The sequence below is a fragment of the Protopterus annectens genome, chromosome 3.part0, assembly GCF_019279795.1.
Source record: "Protopterus annectens isolate FY-2018-M chromosome 3.part0, PAN1.0, whole genome shotgun sequence".
NCBI lineage: Eukaryota > Metazoa > Chordata > Ceratodontiformes > Protopteridae > Protopterus > Protopterus annectens.
In genome coordinates, this window is record NC_056731.1 from 160,586,933 (window position 1) to 160,604,116 (window position 17,184).

General features: G+C 43.0%; 1 protein-coding gene across 1 annotated transcript in view; it reads left to right on the forward strand.

The window, feature by feature from the left end:
- TMEFF1 (transmembrane protein with EGF like and two follistatin like domains 1) overlaps positions 1 to 17,184 on the forward strand; it is a 1,099,811-nt gene that overhangs the window by 751,771 nt on the left and 330,856 nt on the right. Inside the window, exons 4-5 of the mRNA XM_044064659.1 lie at positions 1,957 to 1,983; positions 2,449 to 2,545. Coding sequence (XP_043920594.1) covers positions 1,957 to 1,983; positions 2,449 to 2,545 — 124 coding nt within the window. The remainder of the gene's footprint in view (positions 1 to 1,956; positions 1,984 to 2,448; positions 2,546 to 17,184) is intronic.

Sequence of the window (17,184 nt, forward strand, 5' to 3'; positions counted from 1 at the left end):
GTGGAAGTGGTAGGGTTGGAGGAAGAGAATGGACTAGGATTAGGGTGAATATCCCTATCTGGTAAGAGAGTAATAGGAAATAAATTAGGCTTAGAGAAGTAGAAGTAATAGGTAGTGGGTTTAAACTTATGTTTCGGGGAAGTGAGAGAAAGATGGAAATGTAGTAGTTTGTGATAATGACTACAGGAGGTATTGTAGAGAGAGGGAAATTCAGGGTTTTATTGACGGAGGATGTTACATGGGTAAGAGTGGGTGATAGAGGAGGGTATAGTAAGTTAAACTCATAAGAGGAGGAACAGAATGGGAGTTAAGAGTAAGTGCAGTAGCATGCTGTTGTATTATGTGGGTGTATTACTGATATGAGGATAGTGGTGTTATTGATTGTGTGGAGAAGTTGTAAGAAAGTTAAGAAGGTGCAAGGAGGAGCAGTAGGTAGAAGAGGGGGAAGGAAGAGTAAGTGATGAAAGATTCAGGGTAAAGCAGAGGTGGAGAGAAGGAAATTGATTTGTGCTGCAGAGCTAAAAGGTAGTGGGAGAAGTGGGATCTGGGGGAATGGAGAGAAAAGTAGGGGAGGGTTTAATGGTTAGGGTAGGGGATGAATTGTTATTGGATAATTGAAGTGAGGGGGAGGCCCCCTTACAGGGAGGTTAGCATATAAATCTAGAGTATTCAGGGGGTGGGTGGGAATGGGGATAAGGTAGTGGAGCAGAGAGAACCCGAGCATAGCGGGAAGAAACACTTTCATAAAAAATTCTAATAAGACAAAAAACATTATCAATGACCTTGGAGAGCAGGTAAGCTCTGCTTAGGTCCCTTTTTATTTGCTTAAATTAACTAATTACTACTAGGAGGTAAGGGAGTGTAATAATAATTACAACTCTGTTTGTGTGCATGCTGCAGTTGATTGGTAGAAAGTGGAAAACAAAGAGACAAGTTAGGGTTTTACATGTATTACAATAACTGCAGAAACAAAACACTAAACATACGCTATACTTGTTTTTATGTTGTTTTTGCATTTCTTTGAGCCCAGTCCAAGATGTAGTTTAGCTTCCTGTGTTTCTGAGCAGTCTTTGGAGCAAGTAGATTGCCTGTTTGGGGGGTGGGGATGGTGAATGCACAGGATAGAAAACGAACAGGCTAGTTTAGCTGTGGGAAGGATAAGAAAAAGTTTAGGATGTGTAAAAGCTAGCTTTAAAGGAATGAAAGAAGAAAGTTAAAGACTTAAAGCTTTAGAGTAAAATAACGATATTGATAGAAGTGTTAGCTAACTCTCTACACAGCAAATAACATTCACTGTTATTCTAATGAAAGTACTTATAAAAGCTTTAGTTAGTAAGTAAAATGTAGCTACTCAAAGCACTACATTAATGAAGCCAAAGCAAGTCATTCTTATATTTCAGTATTATAATGCAAGTAGTGTATTACAAATTTCTCAAAACCAATGATGGTGCTCAATACATTAAGTACCTCTTTCACTTCTAACTTTGCATGACTGTCTGCCTGCTAGCCATTTGCACAACCACTTATTCAAGGAATATTAAGTTGTGGGTTCTGTACTATAATAATCACATGGACCTGGACTCCGGACTTGACAGTACAGTATAGCACAAGGGGTGCCCAGCACTCGAGTGCCATCCTTTAGCTGAGGCATTCAATCAAAGTCCCATCTGTCTGAGCTGGTGGGTATTTAGGTGGGTACAGAAGATAAGATTCCTTGACACTTTTCAGTGAGGAACAAGGGTTTCATATTTCTCCAGAACAAAATTTCTTCAAATCAGTATGCTTCTGACCTCAGCTTTCCCATGTAAAAGGGCCAGTTGATGAGTTGAATCTACCCAGTCAGTAAAATGAAGTTAATGACTAAAATATGTGTTTATTGGTACATTCAAAATGTAAATATTGTTAACCATACAGACTGTGTATTTGTTTTAATGTACGTATTTTTCCCCATTTCAGATAATGGCTCCGGATCAGGAGAAGGGGGTAAGCTTTGAATCTCTGTTATATCTGCTATCCCTTTGTCATGCTATGAAGTGATATAGCAGTTTGTTGCTATGTCCTTATCATAAGTATTTGGTTACAGTCTCCCCTTATCTTCTCTCAATCTCCCAACCTTGGATTTTTTTCTTTTTACCATCCCCTATTCTCTTTGACTTTTTCATGCTGTGTCTCTCTTCATCTCATTTCAGATTCTGAAACAGTGTGTGCTTAGAGAAAGAATGTTAAATTGCACTCGTTTGTTTGCCAACTGTTTAGGAACATCATCTTGCCCTGAGCACAGGTCATTTCAGGATCTGGTCTTCCATCTGTCTTTCAGCCCTTTTTTTAAGTTCAGAGATATGCTTTCCTGTTCATGTGATTAAGACAAGAAAAGTACTGCAAAGTTTGCTTTCTGTTATTGCAGGCCAGCTCACAAGTATGTTGAAACATTTAATTTGATGTTTGCAGAATATGATGGGTCAGGAACACAAGTTCGTAGAAAACATGCAAAATGTGGTGCTTGCAAGTACGGGGCTGAGTGTGATGAGGATGCAGAAGATGTTGGGTAAGGATCAAATATCATAATAGTAAATATTAAAGCCATTTGCCACTTCTTGGATGATAGAAATATTAGGATATAATTGTATGTAAAGAAGTAAAAACTTGTAGGATGTTTGCAAACATATTAAATTTGACAGCATAGTCTCTATTTATTTTTAAAGAAATATATTTTACTTATACTGCAAATGATTCCTTCGCAAGTTGTTAGTTTTTGGCTGGTTGTGGTTTTATACACTTGGTTTCAGATTTCATCAGTATGCATCACTGTGCGAACGAATGGATTTTTGTTTGATTCTGAGCACTACAGAAAAAAATTGAAAAACCTTTGCAGTGCAGTTTAGTCTATTAATTCTGTGTAAGTAAATTAATAGATGCATTGATGATCTGTTTTACAGAATTAGATTTGTATTTATAGGTTCATAGGTAAGAACAAGGCTAGCTGCCCTTGCAGGCCATTTTAAGCATAGCCAATTTCCCTTTTTGAGCTTAAATTAATCTATCCCTTTTGGTTAGAGATTGGTTTTACCCATCCCATGAACAACAGTTATGTATTTACCCCTAATGAAAATAACTGGAGTCATACAATAGATAATATGAGGGGACGCATGCATGTAATATAAAATATTTAGCAGCTGCCTCTGTCCATTAGTAATACAGGGGGCAGTCCTTGGGTAAATATTCTGTTCCCATCCATAGTTCCAAGTTGTGCTTGAATATGGACAAGGATGAACTGCATTTTATGTGGACGGGGAGTCTGTTCTGAGAGAGATATATACCTGTCCCGCCAAACCATTCTGTTAATGTTGTAGAAGAGGTTCATATCCCTAGACCGAGTATTTCTGATGCCATTTGACTTGCTGATGCACAGTAAATTATCCATATTGGGTCGGAGGATGCCTTTTATGCCAGACACACGTCACGTCTTAGCAGTCTATAGGATACCACGTATAGTGATAGGGCTTTGAGTCAGTCTGTCTAGGACATGCTGTTTAAGACTTGTTTCCTTTTGGTATTTCTGTGGATGTTCCAGTTGTTGCATGCATCTGGAGAGAGACATGCTAAAGGGGGCATTATACTCAATGACTGGCCTAATGAAGACTGAGTAAAGGGGGGCAGTAACATCCCTAGACACAATCCCTTTGCTTATAAGTTGTGCAGTATAAAAGGACTTTCACACAACAATGGACACATGTTGGTCAAAAGTTAGGTCACTGTCCACACAAGTTAGTTGAGTAAGGAAGAACCTGAGTGGAACATAAGGCATACAATAAACTTCAGTGCAAATGTATGGCACAGATGCGTAAGCAAAATACATTTGTCAGCAATGCCAATATGGTTGGAAATGGTAGTAGAGAACCTTGTTAAAATGCTTTATGAAATGAGCACTACTGTGAACTTAAACATTTCAGCAAAATCTCATAATAGAGGTTCCATTAGCATCCCCTTCTAATTGCACTTCTGTTGAGGTACTTTATTGGTAATTGCAGGTCTTCATTTTTCCTAAGTACAGCTGACCCACCTATATATCTAACAGTTGTTAATGCTTAGGTCATTCTTGATATCTTAAACTCCAGATCCCAGGACCAGATAGTTACTATCCCTGCAGGAGGCTCAAACCTAATAGACCTTACCTTAATTACTTCCCCTCCCGTCTGGCCAGTCCAGAAATATTCCTTTCCCTGGTTAAATCAGACCATTTAGCCTTCATCCTTCTGCTTCAAGACCACCCTTTAAAGTCAAAGCAGTCCATCTTCCTTCAGGGAATTTAGCAACATTTTTGATGAACATAAATAGTAAATGTACCCCTAATCCCTGGAAACTGACACTCCCACTGATAACTAAGGAATTTTTATGACCTGTTGAATTACTTTATAGACAAATGTGTCCCCTTCCATCACAAACAAAACAATAAATACATCCCATCTGATGGGATAATAGAAATAACTAATTATACAAAAAGAAATGTAAGCTGCTAGCCTTGTGCAAATCTTGGCCCTTTCCAGCTGCATCATCTACACTACAAGTCAACCACCAGCATTAAGGACAACCATAAGACCTTTTTTTAACTATAAACATAAAATATACAATAATATCCCACTGTGCTGTAAACTCATTGTAAATTGTTATACTGACTCAGGATACATAGCGCACATACTGGTTAATTAATTCAGCTCTATTACCAACACCGACTCAGAATCCATAGCTCACATACTGGTTAATTAATTCAGCTCTGATGTTCTTCGTGTTTCACTGTTGCAGTCATCACACTTGGGTTTTCCGCCTGCAGGTAACCCTCAGTTGGCCCAAATACCAGAGTCTTGGGATTTCTGCGTTGGATGCTGTCACTTCTTCCATGATGTCAGGTCATCAGGGGTATAAAACAGGCAGCCGATGCCATTACATCTGTCTTTCTTGCCGAGAAGGAGCCCGAAGCAGACGCAGTTTGCAAGTGCAAGTCGGTCGCTACCTGAAATTTTCTTTTTCGAGTTTCAAACCTGAAGTCTTCTAAAGCTAAGTACTCAGTTGGGGATTCTTTTTTTCTTGCTCTAACCGTTATCAGAAAAAGTTAACAATTGTTTTGCCTGTGGAAAGCAAACACCTCACAGAGATTTTCATTCTTACTGCATCACCTGTTTAGGCCCAGACTACGACGTCCCTCGCTGTTGGTTTTGTGCTTTCTTTAACACTCAAACTATTCGTCGTCGGGCTATTTTTGTAATTAAATTCTTTCCCTCTCATTCTCTGTATTCCGAAATGGCTTCGATAAGCCATCCAACTACCGATCTTCCTAAAAAGCATAAAGATAAAGACAGAGACAGACCGCATAGGTCCAAAACTGCCGATGATGCTTCCATTAAGCTAGTCGCCAGTCCACCTGTAATCCATGAGGTGCCTTTGCAGCCCCTGATGCCCACTTCTACAGATTTGCAGGCCTCTGCTGAGACCCATTTGGAGTCCAGTATGCCGCGAGATGCTTCTTCGACTATGGAACCTGCGGATGTCTCTACCTTGGATGGGACCGGAGCCGCTGTGCAGGCACCAGCTTCTGAGGGTGTATTCCGGCCTACCAATGTTCGCATTAAACCGACAACTTTGTTTTTAGCTAAAACTACCGAGTTTCTCAGGCCCAGAGTATGCACTACGCCTAGAAAACTGATGACCATAGCGCATGCTCAAGTTCCCATGCCATAAAAACAAATGCTTAGAATGGCTGAAGACCTTATCACCCTAATTAGGGGAAGCCAGCCTTCCCCTACTAAGAGACAAAGAATTGAGTTTCTTTCTGATTCTACAGACCAGGAGTCCGATGACTCTGACCCTTCTGATTACCAGGACATACCTTTATCAACCTTTGAGGGTTCAGATGCAGAGGAATCTATTCCGTCTGCCTCCCCTCCAGAGGATTTTTCTTTTGGTGAAACCTTGCATACTTTAAGAGAACATTTCCACTGGGAATGCCAAGACTATCTTCAGTCCAAAAAGAGACTCAGAGAATTTTTAGAGTTGCCTTAGCACAGGCCTCTAGCTATACCCCCTGTCCTGGATGTTGTAGATGATGTCTTCATGGAATCCAGTCTTACTCCAGACACTTTACCACCGGCCCCTGGGAAACCTGACAGGTACTACAGAGTACCTGATTCTCACAAATTTCTCTTTAAGAATCCTACTGCAGATCCAGAGACCATTTCCCTGGGACCTAAAGGGATTAAGGCTACTACAGCCAAAAACCCTACTTCTTCAGACAGGGATTCCAGAGCTTTAGACAGATTGGGTAAGAAGGTATATAACTGTGCATCTCTTGCCATCAGGGCATTGAATTGCCAGTTTCACATGTTGAAGTACCAGCAACATATTATGGAACAAATTAAACAAAAAATGGTGTTATCTCCAGATTATGCAGAAAATAAAGATTTACAAGAGTTAATGCATTCTGCAAACCAAGTTAGTAAGCATACTTTGCAGTGTGACTTTGATGCCCTAGAAGCATCATGCAGAGCTGCAGTCACTGGGTCTGTACTGAGAAGGCATGCTTGGCTGAAGGAACAAATCTTGCCAGACCATGTCAAATCAAAATTACTAGATGCTCCTTTAAATCAGGACCATTTGTTTGGCACCAAAGCAGAAGAGGTTCTTAAAAAGACAGAAGAAAAAGCTAAATCTATGCAAGCTGTTAAAGAATTCTTACAAGTGCAGCCACCTAGATTCAGTAGGCATTGGCCTACAAAAAACTGGTCCTTTCCAGCCCCTTCCAGGCCTTCACAGTCCAAACCCAGGGGAACTAGACCACCAAGACTACAGTCTCAGGGTATGCAGAGATGTAAACAATGGAATGCTCCCACCTCAAAAACAGGGAGTGGCAAGCCACCCCCTTATGGAAAAAGTTCACAATGACTTTCCAGTTATCTTTCCCAGCCTTGCCCAACTACTTGCACCCCTAGGAGGAAAACTTGCCCTTCATGGCAAAAACTGGATGTCCATTACTCAGGACCAATAGGTTCTAAACATTGTATCCCAGGGGTACAGATTCTACTTCCATTCCCTGCTAACCCCAAGGGGGTTTCCAAACCTTCCTCCAAACCAGAGGGCAGAGGCTCAAAAGCAAGTACTTTCCCTGCTCAATATCAGGGCCGTTCAACCTGTTCCAGTAGAACAAAGGGACAGGATGTTCTTCGTGTTTCACTGTTGCAGTCATTACACTTGGGTTATCCTGCTGGCAGGCTACCCTCAGTCGGCCTGAATTCCAAAGTCTAGGTCCGGCGTCGGTTGCTGTCACCTCTTCCCTGACATCAGTGCACCAGGGGTATAAAAGATGCAGCCGACGCCATTTTCTTCAGTCTTTCTTGCCGCGCGGTGCTCAAAGCAGAAGCAGTTCGCAAGTGCCGGTCGCCAACTCCTGAGACTTTTGTGTTTGAATTTCAGATCCGAAGTCTTCATTAAAAGCTAAGTACCCCGTTGGGGAAACTTTTTTCTTGCTCCAGACCGATGTCAGAAAAAGTTAATAATTGTATTTCTTGTGGGAAGCAAATACTACATAAGGACTTTCATTCTTACTGTATTCCTTGCCTAGGCCCTGACCACGACATTGCTAGTTGTCGGTTCTGTGCTAGATTTAACCTCCGCACTATTAAGCATTGGTATGATTGTGTGTTACACTATTTTGGCAGAAGATTTAATTATACTATGTCATCGGATAGCCATTTGACTACCGGAATTCACAAGAAACACAAAGAAAAAGAAAAGGACAGGCATCTGAGGTCCAAAACCGACGACGAGGCTTCTTCTAAGCCAGTCACCAGTTTGCCGGTTCTCAGTGAGGCGCCTTCGCAGCCCCTGACGCCCGCTACTTTAGACCCGCAGGCCGCTACTGACTCCCACGTGGAGTTGACTAGGCCGCTGGAAGCTCAAGGTATTGGACCTTCAGAGACTATTCCCTCAGATGGGTCTGGAGCCACTGAGCAGGCATCGGCTTCTGAGGGTGTTTTCAGACCTACTCAATTATACATTAAAATGACTTCAGCTTCAAAGGCAAAAACTAAAGCACCTTTAAAGACAAAGAAACAAGTACAACATCCTCATGGACAGCCTTCCATGCCCAATAAACAGATGCTCAAAATGTCCGAAAATTTAATTACTTTGATCAGGGCTTCTCATCCCCCACCTGATAAAAGGTCTAGGCAAGAGACAGAATATGAATCTTCAGATCAGGTTTCCATTTCATCTCTCTTTCTCCCTATGAGGATTCTGATGCTGAAGAATCTATCCCTTCAGCCTCTCCTCCTGAGGATTACTCGTTTGGGGAAACCTTGCATACCATGAGGGAGCATTTCCACTGGGAGAGCCAAGATTTTTCAGAATCTAAGAAAAGGCTCAGAGACTTCCTTTTACTACCACAACACAGGCCCCTAGCTATTCCACCTGTGTTAGACATTGTAGATGATGTATTTTCAGAGTCCAGTCTGACCCCTTACCTCCAGCTCCTGTTAAGCCAGACAGGTACTACAGAGTTCCTGACTCTCATAAATTCCTTTTCAAAAACCCTGTTGATGACCCAGAAACTATCTCTCAGGGTCCCAAAGGGGTCAAGGCTTCCACTGCAAAAAACCCCTACCCCCTCTGACAGGGATTCTAGGGCATTGGACAGATGGGGAAAAAGATTTACACTTCTGCTACCTTGGCTATAAGGGCTTTAAATTGCCAGTTTTGTATGCTAAAATATCAGCAATATATTATGTCACTGCTTAAACAGAAAATGTAGATAAATTCTGAATGTGCAGAAACCAAAGAAATGCAGGATTTATTGCATGCAGTTGAACAAGTTGGAAAGCATACTTTGCAATGTGGTTTTGATTCTTTGGAGGCCTCCTGCAGGGCCGCTGTTACGGGTTCTGTCATCAGGAGGCATGCTTGGTTAAAGGAACAAAATCTGCCTGATCATGTCAAAGCAAAATTATTAGATGCTCCATTGCAGCATGATACCTCGTTTGGTGTTAAAGCAGAAGAGGTGTTAAAGAAAATTGAGGACAAAGCTAAATCTATGCAAACGGTTAAGGATTTCTTACAGGTACAGCCTCCAAGATTTAGCAGACACTGGCCTACAAAGAACTGGTCCTTTTCAGTGTCAGACAGACCACAAAGGGGCAAATACAGATGGCCAAGAGGCAGATCCCAGCCCCAAGGTTCGTACAGGCCTAAACAATGGGGTGCTTCTACCTCCAAAAGTGGAGAAGACAAATCACAGCCATATAGGAAACAGTCCCAATGACTTCCCCCTGCCTGCACCAAGCACTTATCTTCTGGCAGAACCTTTAGGGGGAAAACTAGTACTTTTTTCTCAAAACTGGCACATAATAACCCAGGACAAATAGGTCCTAGACATACAAATAGGTCCTAGACATAGTGTCACAAGGCTACAAGTGTTACTTCCATACCCTGCCAAGGACATACAGTTGGCCAGACCTTCCAAAACATCAATGGGCAGAGGCACAAAAACAAGTCTCATCCCTCATGGACATGAGGGCCATTCAACAAGTACCAGAGCAAGAGCAGGGACAAGGATTTTATTCAAGACTGTTCTTGGTACCAAGAAAGGACAAGACCTGGAGACCAATACTGGACCTATCTATTCTAAACACATATATGGATATACCAAAATTCAAAATGTTGACTCTACAGCAACGTCTGCCCATGCTGGGCAAGAAGGCTTGGCTTGTGACTTTAGACCTAAAAGAGGCATACCTGCATATCGCAATCAGACAAACATGCAGAAGATACCTCAGATTCAAAGCTGGCTCAATGCACTACCAATTCTCTACACTGGCCTTTGACTTATCTACTGCGCCCAGGGTCTTCACAAAGTGCCTGGCACCAGTAATTGCATTCTGCAGACAAAGAGGAATACAAATATATCCTTACTTGGATGACTGCCTCATTCAAGCAGAGAACAAGGATATTCTACTACAGCATCTGGCATTTGTAAAGAGATTTCTAACAGGCCTAGGGTACACAGTCAACGAAAAGAAATCAAGACTAGTACCCTCTCAAGAGATAATATTCCTGGGTGCAAGCTTAAATACAACTGCCCAGATGGCTTATCTCACACCAGACAAACAAAGGCAACTGACTACCTATTTCAAACTGTTGGCAACAAAGGCCCAGTTATCTGCAAGAAAAATTCTGCAGGCTTTGTGCTTCATGGCATCCTGCATTCTACTAATTCCATATGCGAGACTGCATATGAGGAAACTTTAGTGGTACATAAAAAGTGTTTGGACTCAACATTGCCACAGCCCGGAAATAATAATTACCCTCATTCCCTGCCTGCAACAGGAGTTTCGATGGTGGGCGAAGGCTTGTCACCAGAACAAGGGGCAAACATTCACTTTACCCCCAGCCAGGCAGACATTAACAATGGATGCATCAGATTATGCCTAGGGGGCCACATGGCAGGAAGATGTATTCAAGGCACATAGTCCACAAACCAAATGCATCTACATATCAATCAAAACGAGATGCTAGCTGTTCAGAATGCCCTGACAGCCTTCAAGGACCTACTTCATCCGGGACAACTACTCAGACAACACCACAGTCAGGTGGTATATAAACAAGCAGGGAGGCACTCATTCTTACCCCCTTTGCAGACTGGCAATGACTTTGTGGGACACAGCATTGACTTACCAAGTACATCTGCAGGCACAATTCCTGCCAGGAAAGATAAATACTCTGGCAGACGAACTAAGCAGAAACCTCATGGATCCCCACAAGTGGAAATTGGATACACAAGTCTTCAGCATGATAACAAGGAAATGGGGATGCCTGGATATAGATCTATTTGCCTCTCCTCACAACTACCAACTAAAAAGATTCTGCACAAGGACTTATCACAGACAAGCATGGAAAGTGGACGCCCTATCTTTCAGCTGGAAAAGCTTGGCAGTATATGCCTTTCCTCCACTGCCTCTCCTCCCCAAGGTACTCCTAAACGTCAGACAAGAGAAGCCAAAGATGATACTGATTGCCCCAGACTAGCCCCGCCAGTACTGGTATCCAATCCTAAGGAACTTGTCTCAAGGCCTGGCTTGGACCTTGCCACAAATACCTCATCTACTGTCCCAACAAAACTATCAGATCCTGCACAGCCAACTCAAGACCTTAAATCTGGCAGCATGGCGGATAATGTAATCATACAAAACGCACCTCTCACTAAAGCTGTGATGGATGTCATTTTGGAGGTCAGAAGGCCTAGTACCAGAAAATCTTATGCTGTAAAATGGAAGAGATTCTGTGCTTGGAACCAGGCACAAGGAATTGACACAGCTGTGCCAAATATTCCTCAGATTTTGCAATACTTAACTGAGATGCTGGACAAAGGCCTATCCTTTTCATCAATTAAAATTCACGCCTCTGCCATTTCGGTTCATTACAATACAGAGCCACCAATCTTTTCTCATCCTTTGTTAAGGCAGTACCTCAGAGGAGCCAAAAACTTAAGGCCTCCAAGGAGATCACCAATACCTGCATGGGACCTCAAATATGTCTTGGAAAAACTCTCCCTGCCTCCTTTTGAGCCAGCTGCTACAGCTGCTATAAAGTTTTTATCTTGGAAAACAGCTCTGCTCCTAGCAATAACCTCTGCAAGACGAGTCTCAGAGCTACAGGCACTCATGGCTGTGGAACCTTTTTTATCATTTTTTATCCAGACAGGGTTTCTCTGAGGACAAACCCGACATTTATCCCTAAGGTAGTGTCCAGTGTTGCCTTTAACCAAACTATTCATCTGCCTACTTTTTATCCAAACCCACAGAATAAGGGGGAGAGAATTCTGCATTCTTTGGACATACACAGACAGCTACGCTTCTACTTGAACAGAACCAAAGCTATCAGAAAGACAGAGCAACTACTAGTGGCATATGCTGCAGGATCACAAGGAAAGGCTATCTCAAAGCAGACTGTTTCAAAGTGGATAGGCCACTGCATTTGTTTCTGCTATTCACAACATGGCAAGCCAGTGCCTAAGGGCATTAGGCCACATTCAACCAGAACAGCAGCCACTTCAGCAGCCTTCCTCAGGGGAGTACCAACCAAAGACATTTTAGAGGCTGCTACCTGGAGTTCAGTGCACACCTTTACAAAGTGCTATCATTTACCACTCTACTCTAAATCCAGGGCAGGCTTTGCCACTGCAGTTCTGCAGGGCCACATAGCTGCTCCTAATGCTATTTAGCTCCAGCCTCCCAACCATAGCTTTGGGGTTCAACCCAAGTGTAATGACTGCAACACTTACCATAAATGTAGATGTTCGAGTGTATTCATTGTTGCAGTCCAAGTTACCCACCCACCATCCCCCATATCTTTGCTTGAACTTATCTGCACTTCTCTAATCTATACAAACTATGTGGTGTATTTGCTTGTAGATGAAGGTATAATATATTTTGGTGCATGCATGTTTTATTGGCTTATTTTTAGCCTACCCTTTTGGGGGCACCTGACATCTGGGGCAAGAAAAACTGAAGAAAATGGTGTCGGCTGTATCTTTTATACCCCTGGTGCACTGACGTCGGGGAAGAGGCGACAGCAACTGACGCCGGACCTAGACTTTGGAATTCAGGCCGACTGAGGGTAGCCTGCCAGCAGGATAACCCAAGTTTAATGACTGCAACAGTGAATACACTCGAACATCTACATTTATGGTAAGTGTACACAACTGTACTTTTCTAATCCAGATTGTTCCTGGTGCCCAGAAAAGAGGGCTCTTGACACCCAGTCCTGGATCTATCAATTCTCAACACTTTTCTGGTGGTCTCAAAATTCAAAATGCTTACCCTGCAAAAGCTTCTCCCTATGCTAGCCAAGGGTGTCTGGTTAGTCACCCTAGACTTAAAAGAAGCTGTTCTGCACATCCCTATAAGGGAGTCTTGCAGGAAATATCTACGCTTCAGGGCAGGCTCTATGCACTATCAGTTCTCTGCACTTCCCTTTGGCTTATCTATTGTGCCCAGAGTATTCACCAAGTGCCTGGCTCCAGCCATTGCATACTGCAGGAAGAGAAATATCCAGATTTTCCCATACTTGGACAATTGCCTGATTCAGGCGGACAGTCAGGAATTGCTGCTTCAGCACCTGGCATTTGTAAAAAGACTCCTATCTTCCTTGGGGCACACCATCAACGAAAAGAAATCACAACTGGTGCCCAGTTAAAAAAATTGTATTCCTGGGAGCAAGCTTGAACACAGCTTCCCAGATGACATTTCTCACTCCAGAAAAACAGGTCTATTTGAACAACTACTTCAAGCAAATGGCCACCAAGACCCAGCTATCTGCAAGGAAAATCTTGCAAGCCCTAGGGTTCATGGCCTCATGCATTCTGCTAATTCCATATGCAAGACTGCATATGAGGAAGCTTCAGTGGTACTTAAAAAGTCTTTGGTGCCAACATTCTCAGGACCTGGAAACAGTCATTCCTATCATACCTTGTCTAAGGGCAGAGTTCCATTGGTGGGCAGAAGCATGCAACCACAAGAAAGGACTGCCTTTCACTCAACCCCTCACTGCCCAAATCCTGACTACAGATGCATCAGACTATGCATGGAGGGATCACATGGCAGGCAAATGCATTCAGGGCAAGTGGAGCCCAGGAGAAATTCTCCTGCACATCAATCAAAAAGAGATGTTAGCTGTACAGTATGCTCTAACAGTCTTCAAATGCCTAATCCATCCAGGACAGCTGCTAATAAAAACAGGCAACACCACAGTTATGTGGTACATAAGCAAGCATGGGGAGCCTATTCTTACCCACTCTGTAGGTTAGCCATGGCCCTGTGGAACACAGCCTTGAGCAACCAAGTGCATTTACAAGCTCAATTCCTGCCAGGCAAACAGAATTCACTGGCAGATGACTTAAGCAGAAATCTCCTGGACCCACACGAGTGGAAATTGGAACCCCCAACACCTTCAACCTTTTAATCCAGAGGTGGGGAACACTGGAGGTGGACCTCTTTGCCTCCCCCGAGAACCACCATTTGAGCAAATGTTGCACCAGGAACCCTCACAGCAGGGCCATGGAAGGTGGATGCCTTATCCTTCAAATGAGAAAACCTCTCACTTTATGCTTTTCCCCCTCTTCCCCTCCTCTCAAAGGTACTACTCAAGATCAGACAGGACAGCCCAAGGGCAATTCTTATTGCGCCAGACTGGCCATGCCAGCACTGGTTCCCACTCTTACGCAGACTGCCACTGCCACCCTGGCACCTTCATCAGACATCTTACCTGCTGTCTCAGCAAGAGGGACAGATTTTGCATCCACAGCTGCAAACCCTAAACCTTGCAACCTGGCTTATCCTCTGAATACTCCACCAGCAACCCGCAGCAAACAGGTGCTGGACGTCATTCTTGAGGCCAGAAGGCCTAGTACTAGGAAATTCTATGCTGAAAAGTGGAAAAGATATTGTTCTTGGAATCAGTCTCAAGGAAAGCCACAGCTGTGCCCTCCTTACCCCAAATCCTTGATTACCTAGCAGAGCTACTCCACAGAGGCCTATCCTTCTCCTCCATTAAGATTCATGCCTCTGCCATCTCAGCTCATTATAATACTGAGCCACCTCTATTCTCTCACCCTCTGATCAAACAGTTCCTGAGAGGGGCTAACAACTTAAGGCCCCCTAGGATAGCACCCACCCCTGCCTGGGACCTTATCTTTGTACTAGAAAAGCTCAAGCTTCCCCCTTTTGAACCTGTGGCTTCAGCAGAGTCAAAATTCCTTTCTTGAAAAACAGCATTGTTTTTAGTCATAACCTCAGCTAGAAGAGTGTTTGAGTTACAGGCACTAATGGCTGTGGAACCCTTCATTATTTTCCATGCTGACAGGGTTTCCCTCAGGACTAACCCGTCCTTTATGCCTAAGGTGGTCTCCATTGTGGTTCTAAACCAAGCCATCCATTTGCCAACCTTCTTCCCTAATCCTCAACATAAAGGGGAAAGGATCCTGCACTCCTTGGACGTGCACAGACAGCTCAGGTTCTACCTTGACAGGACTAAACCTTTCAGAAAATCTGACCAGCTGCTAGTCAGCTTTGCTACAGGAGCAGAGAGCAAGGCCATTTCAAAGCAAACCATTTCCAAATGGATAGGAAACTGCATCCATTTCTGCTACAAGCACCATGGAAAACCTACCCTACAGGGGATCAGAACACATTCCACTAGGGCTATTTCCACCTCTACAGCATTTCTCAGGGGAGTCCCTACCAGGTACATTCTGGAAGCTGCAACCTGGAGTTATGTACACACCTTCACCAAGCATTACCACTTACCAATTTTTTCTAAATCCAGAGCTGGATTTGCTACAGCAGTCTTGCAAGGCTTGCTAGCCAGCCCTAACTCGTCTTGACTGCCTCCACCCTTCCTCAGCTTTGGGAATCAACCCAAGTGTGATGACTGCAGCAGTGAAACAAGAAGAACATAGTACAGTTGTGTACACTTACCATAAATGTAGATGTTTGAGTGTATTCATTGTTGCAGTCCTGGTTTCCCTCCCTCTAGCCCCCTGTTTTTCTCTAGCCTTTCTACCTGTCCTCTATATGGCCTTTTTTATGGCAGTGGTATTTACTTTTTACTGGTGGTGTACCACACCATATACTAGCTTTCTATTTGGGGGCCTCCTGACATCTGGGGCAAGAAAAACTGATGTAATGGCATTGGCTGCCTGTTTTATATCCCTGACGCCATGGAAGAAGCGACAGCATCCGATGCAGAAATCCCAAGACTCTGGTATTCAGGCCGACTGATGGCTACCTGCATGCAGAAAACCCAAGTGTGATGACTGCAACAGTGAATACACTTGAACATCTACATTTATGGTAAGTGTACACAACTGTGCTTTGCCACTGTACCTGCTCTACTCTTGATTCGTTAGTGCCAGTGAATTCCAAACTCTATTATCATCAGTACTGACCAAGTTTCAGCAACCTTCTCCAGAACAAAAATAGTACCTCCATGGATCCAGAAAACAAATCCATTTGCTTTCTTTTAAGTTTTGTGTTTCATATAGCCAAACCTCTCTTAAACTTGTCCATGATGTGTACTTGAAGAATGCAGAAATACCATTTTCCTCCCTCTGTATGTGGGGGGGGGGGGGTCCTCTGCTGTCCCAGTTCACTATAGGCCAATCAATCTCACTAGTCTTATTTATTTATTTATTCGACATTTGCTTACCAAAAAAGTCTGACTTGGAATGAGCCAATTTTCAGTAGAGGCCAGAGAAAAAAAACGCTTCAGATGCATGTCTTTGTAAATCTGCCTTATCTGTAAGTATACGGCTTGTATTATTGTAGAAGATCATATATGACCATATATGGGCGGCATAATGCCAGGGCACTTCTATGGGCTAGGCTTGAAAGGCCCCAGGGCCATTAGCCTATGAACCTGCGATGCTGTTAGAGTTTTTGTATCATGTTTCCATGTACCTTTTCTAGTTTGGCTACTGCCAAGTCAGGGGAGTGGAAACTGAGACACTGAGGGTATAATAGGAGTGCAAATGCTCAGCTGGAAGTTACATATTAAGGGACAAAACACTAAAACATGACAGACGAGATCTGCAGACTTTATATCCTTTGCTGCTTAGCTTTGTTAGATATAGATTGTGCCTTATTAATCTTGTTAACTTTTTTGGAAAAAGCCCCCATATGTCTAGATAGAGGACTTCACATCCCCACTGTTTATCTGGTTTTAACCTAGGGATTTGATACCATTCCCAATTCTCACATCATAAATAAGCTAACCCAACTAAACATAAGCCTCATTGTGGTTACTGGATTGTTAACTGACTATCAGCAAGAACATATTTGATCAGAATTTAATTAGCAGCATTCCTCAAGATTATGTCCTAGCACTTCTCCTCTTTGGAATCTGTTTCTCTGAAGTACAGGTAGATGTTGACTACCTTTGGCTAAATCATTTTGCAGATGACCGCAAGCTAGGAATCATCCATAACTCCTCCTCAGATTCATTAGTAGTACATCAAGGCTATGATCACACTAGTAACTGGTTCTCTAATCACAATCTCATCCTTACATAAATAAATGTGGAAACTACTGCTCCTGCACAATATCACGAGTGGAGTTCACCTTAAGATCCACAATGTAACCTGGAACA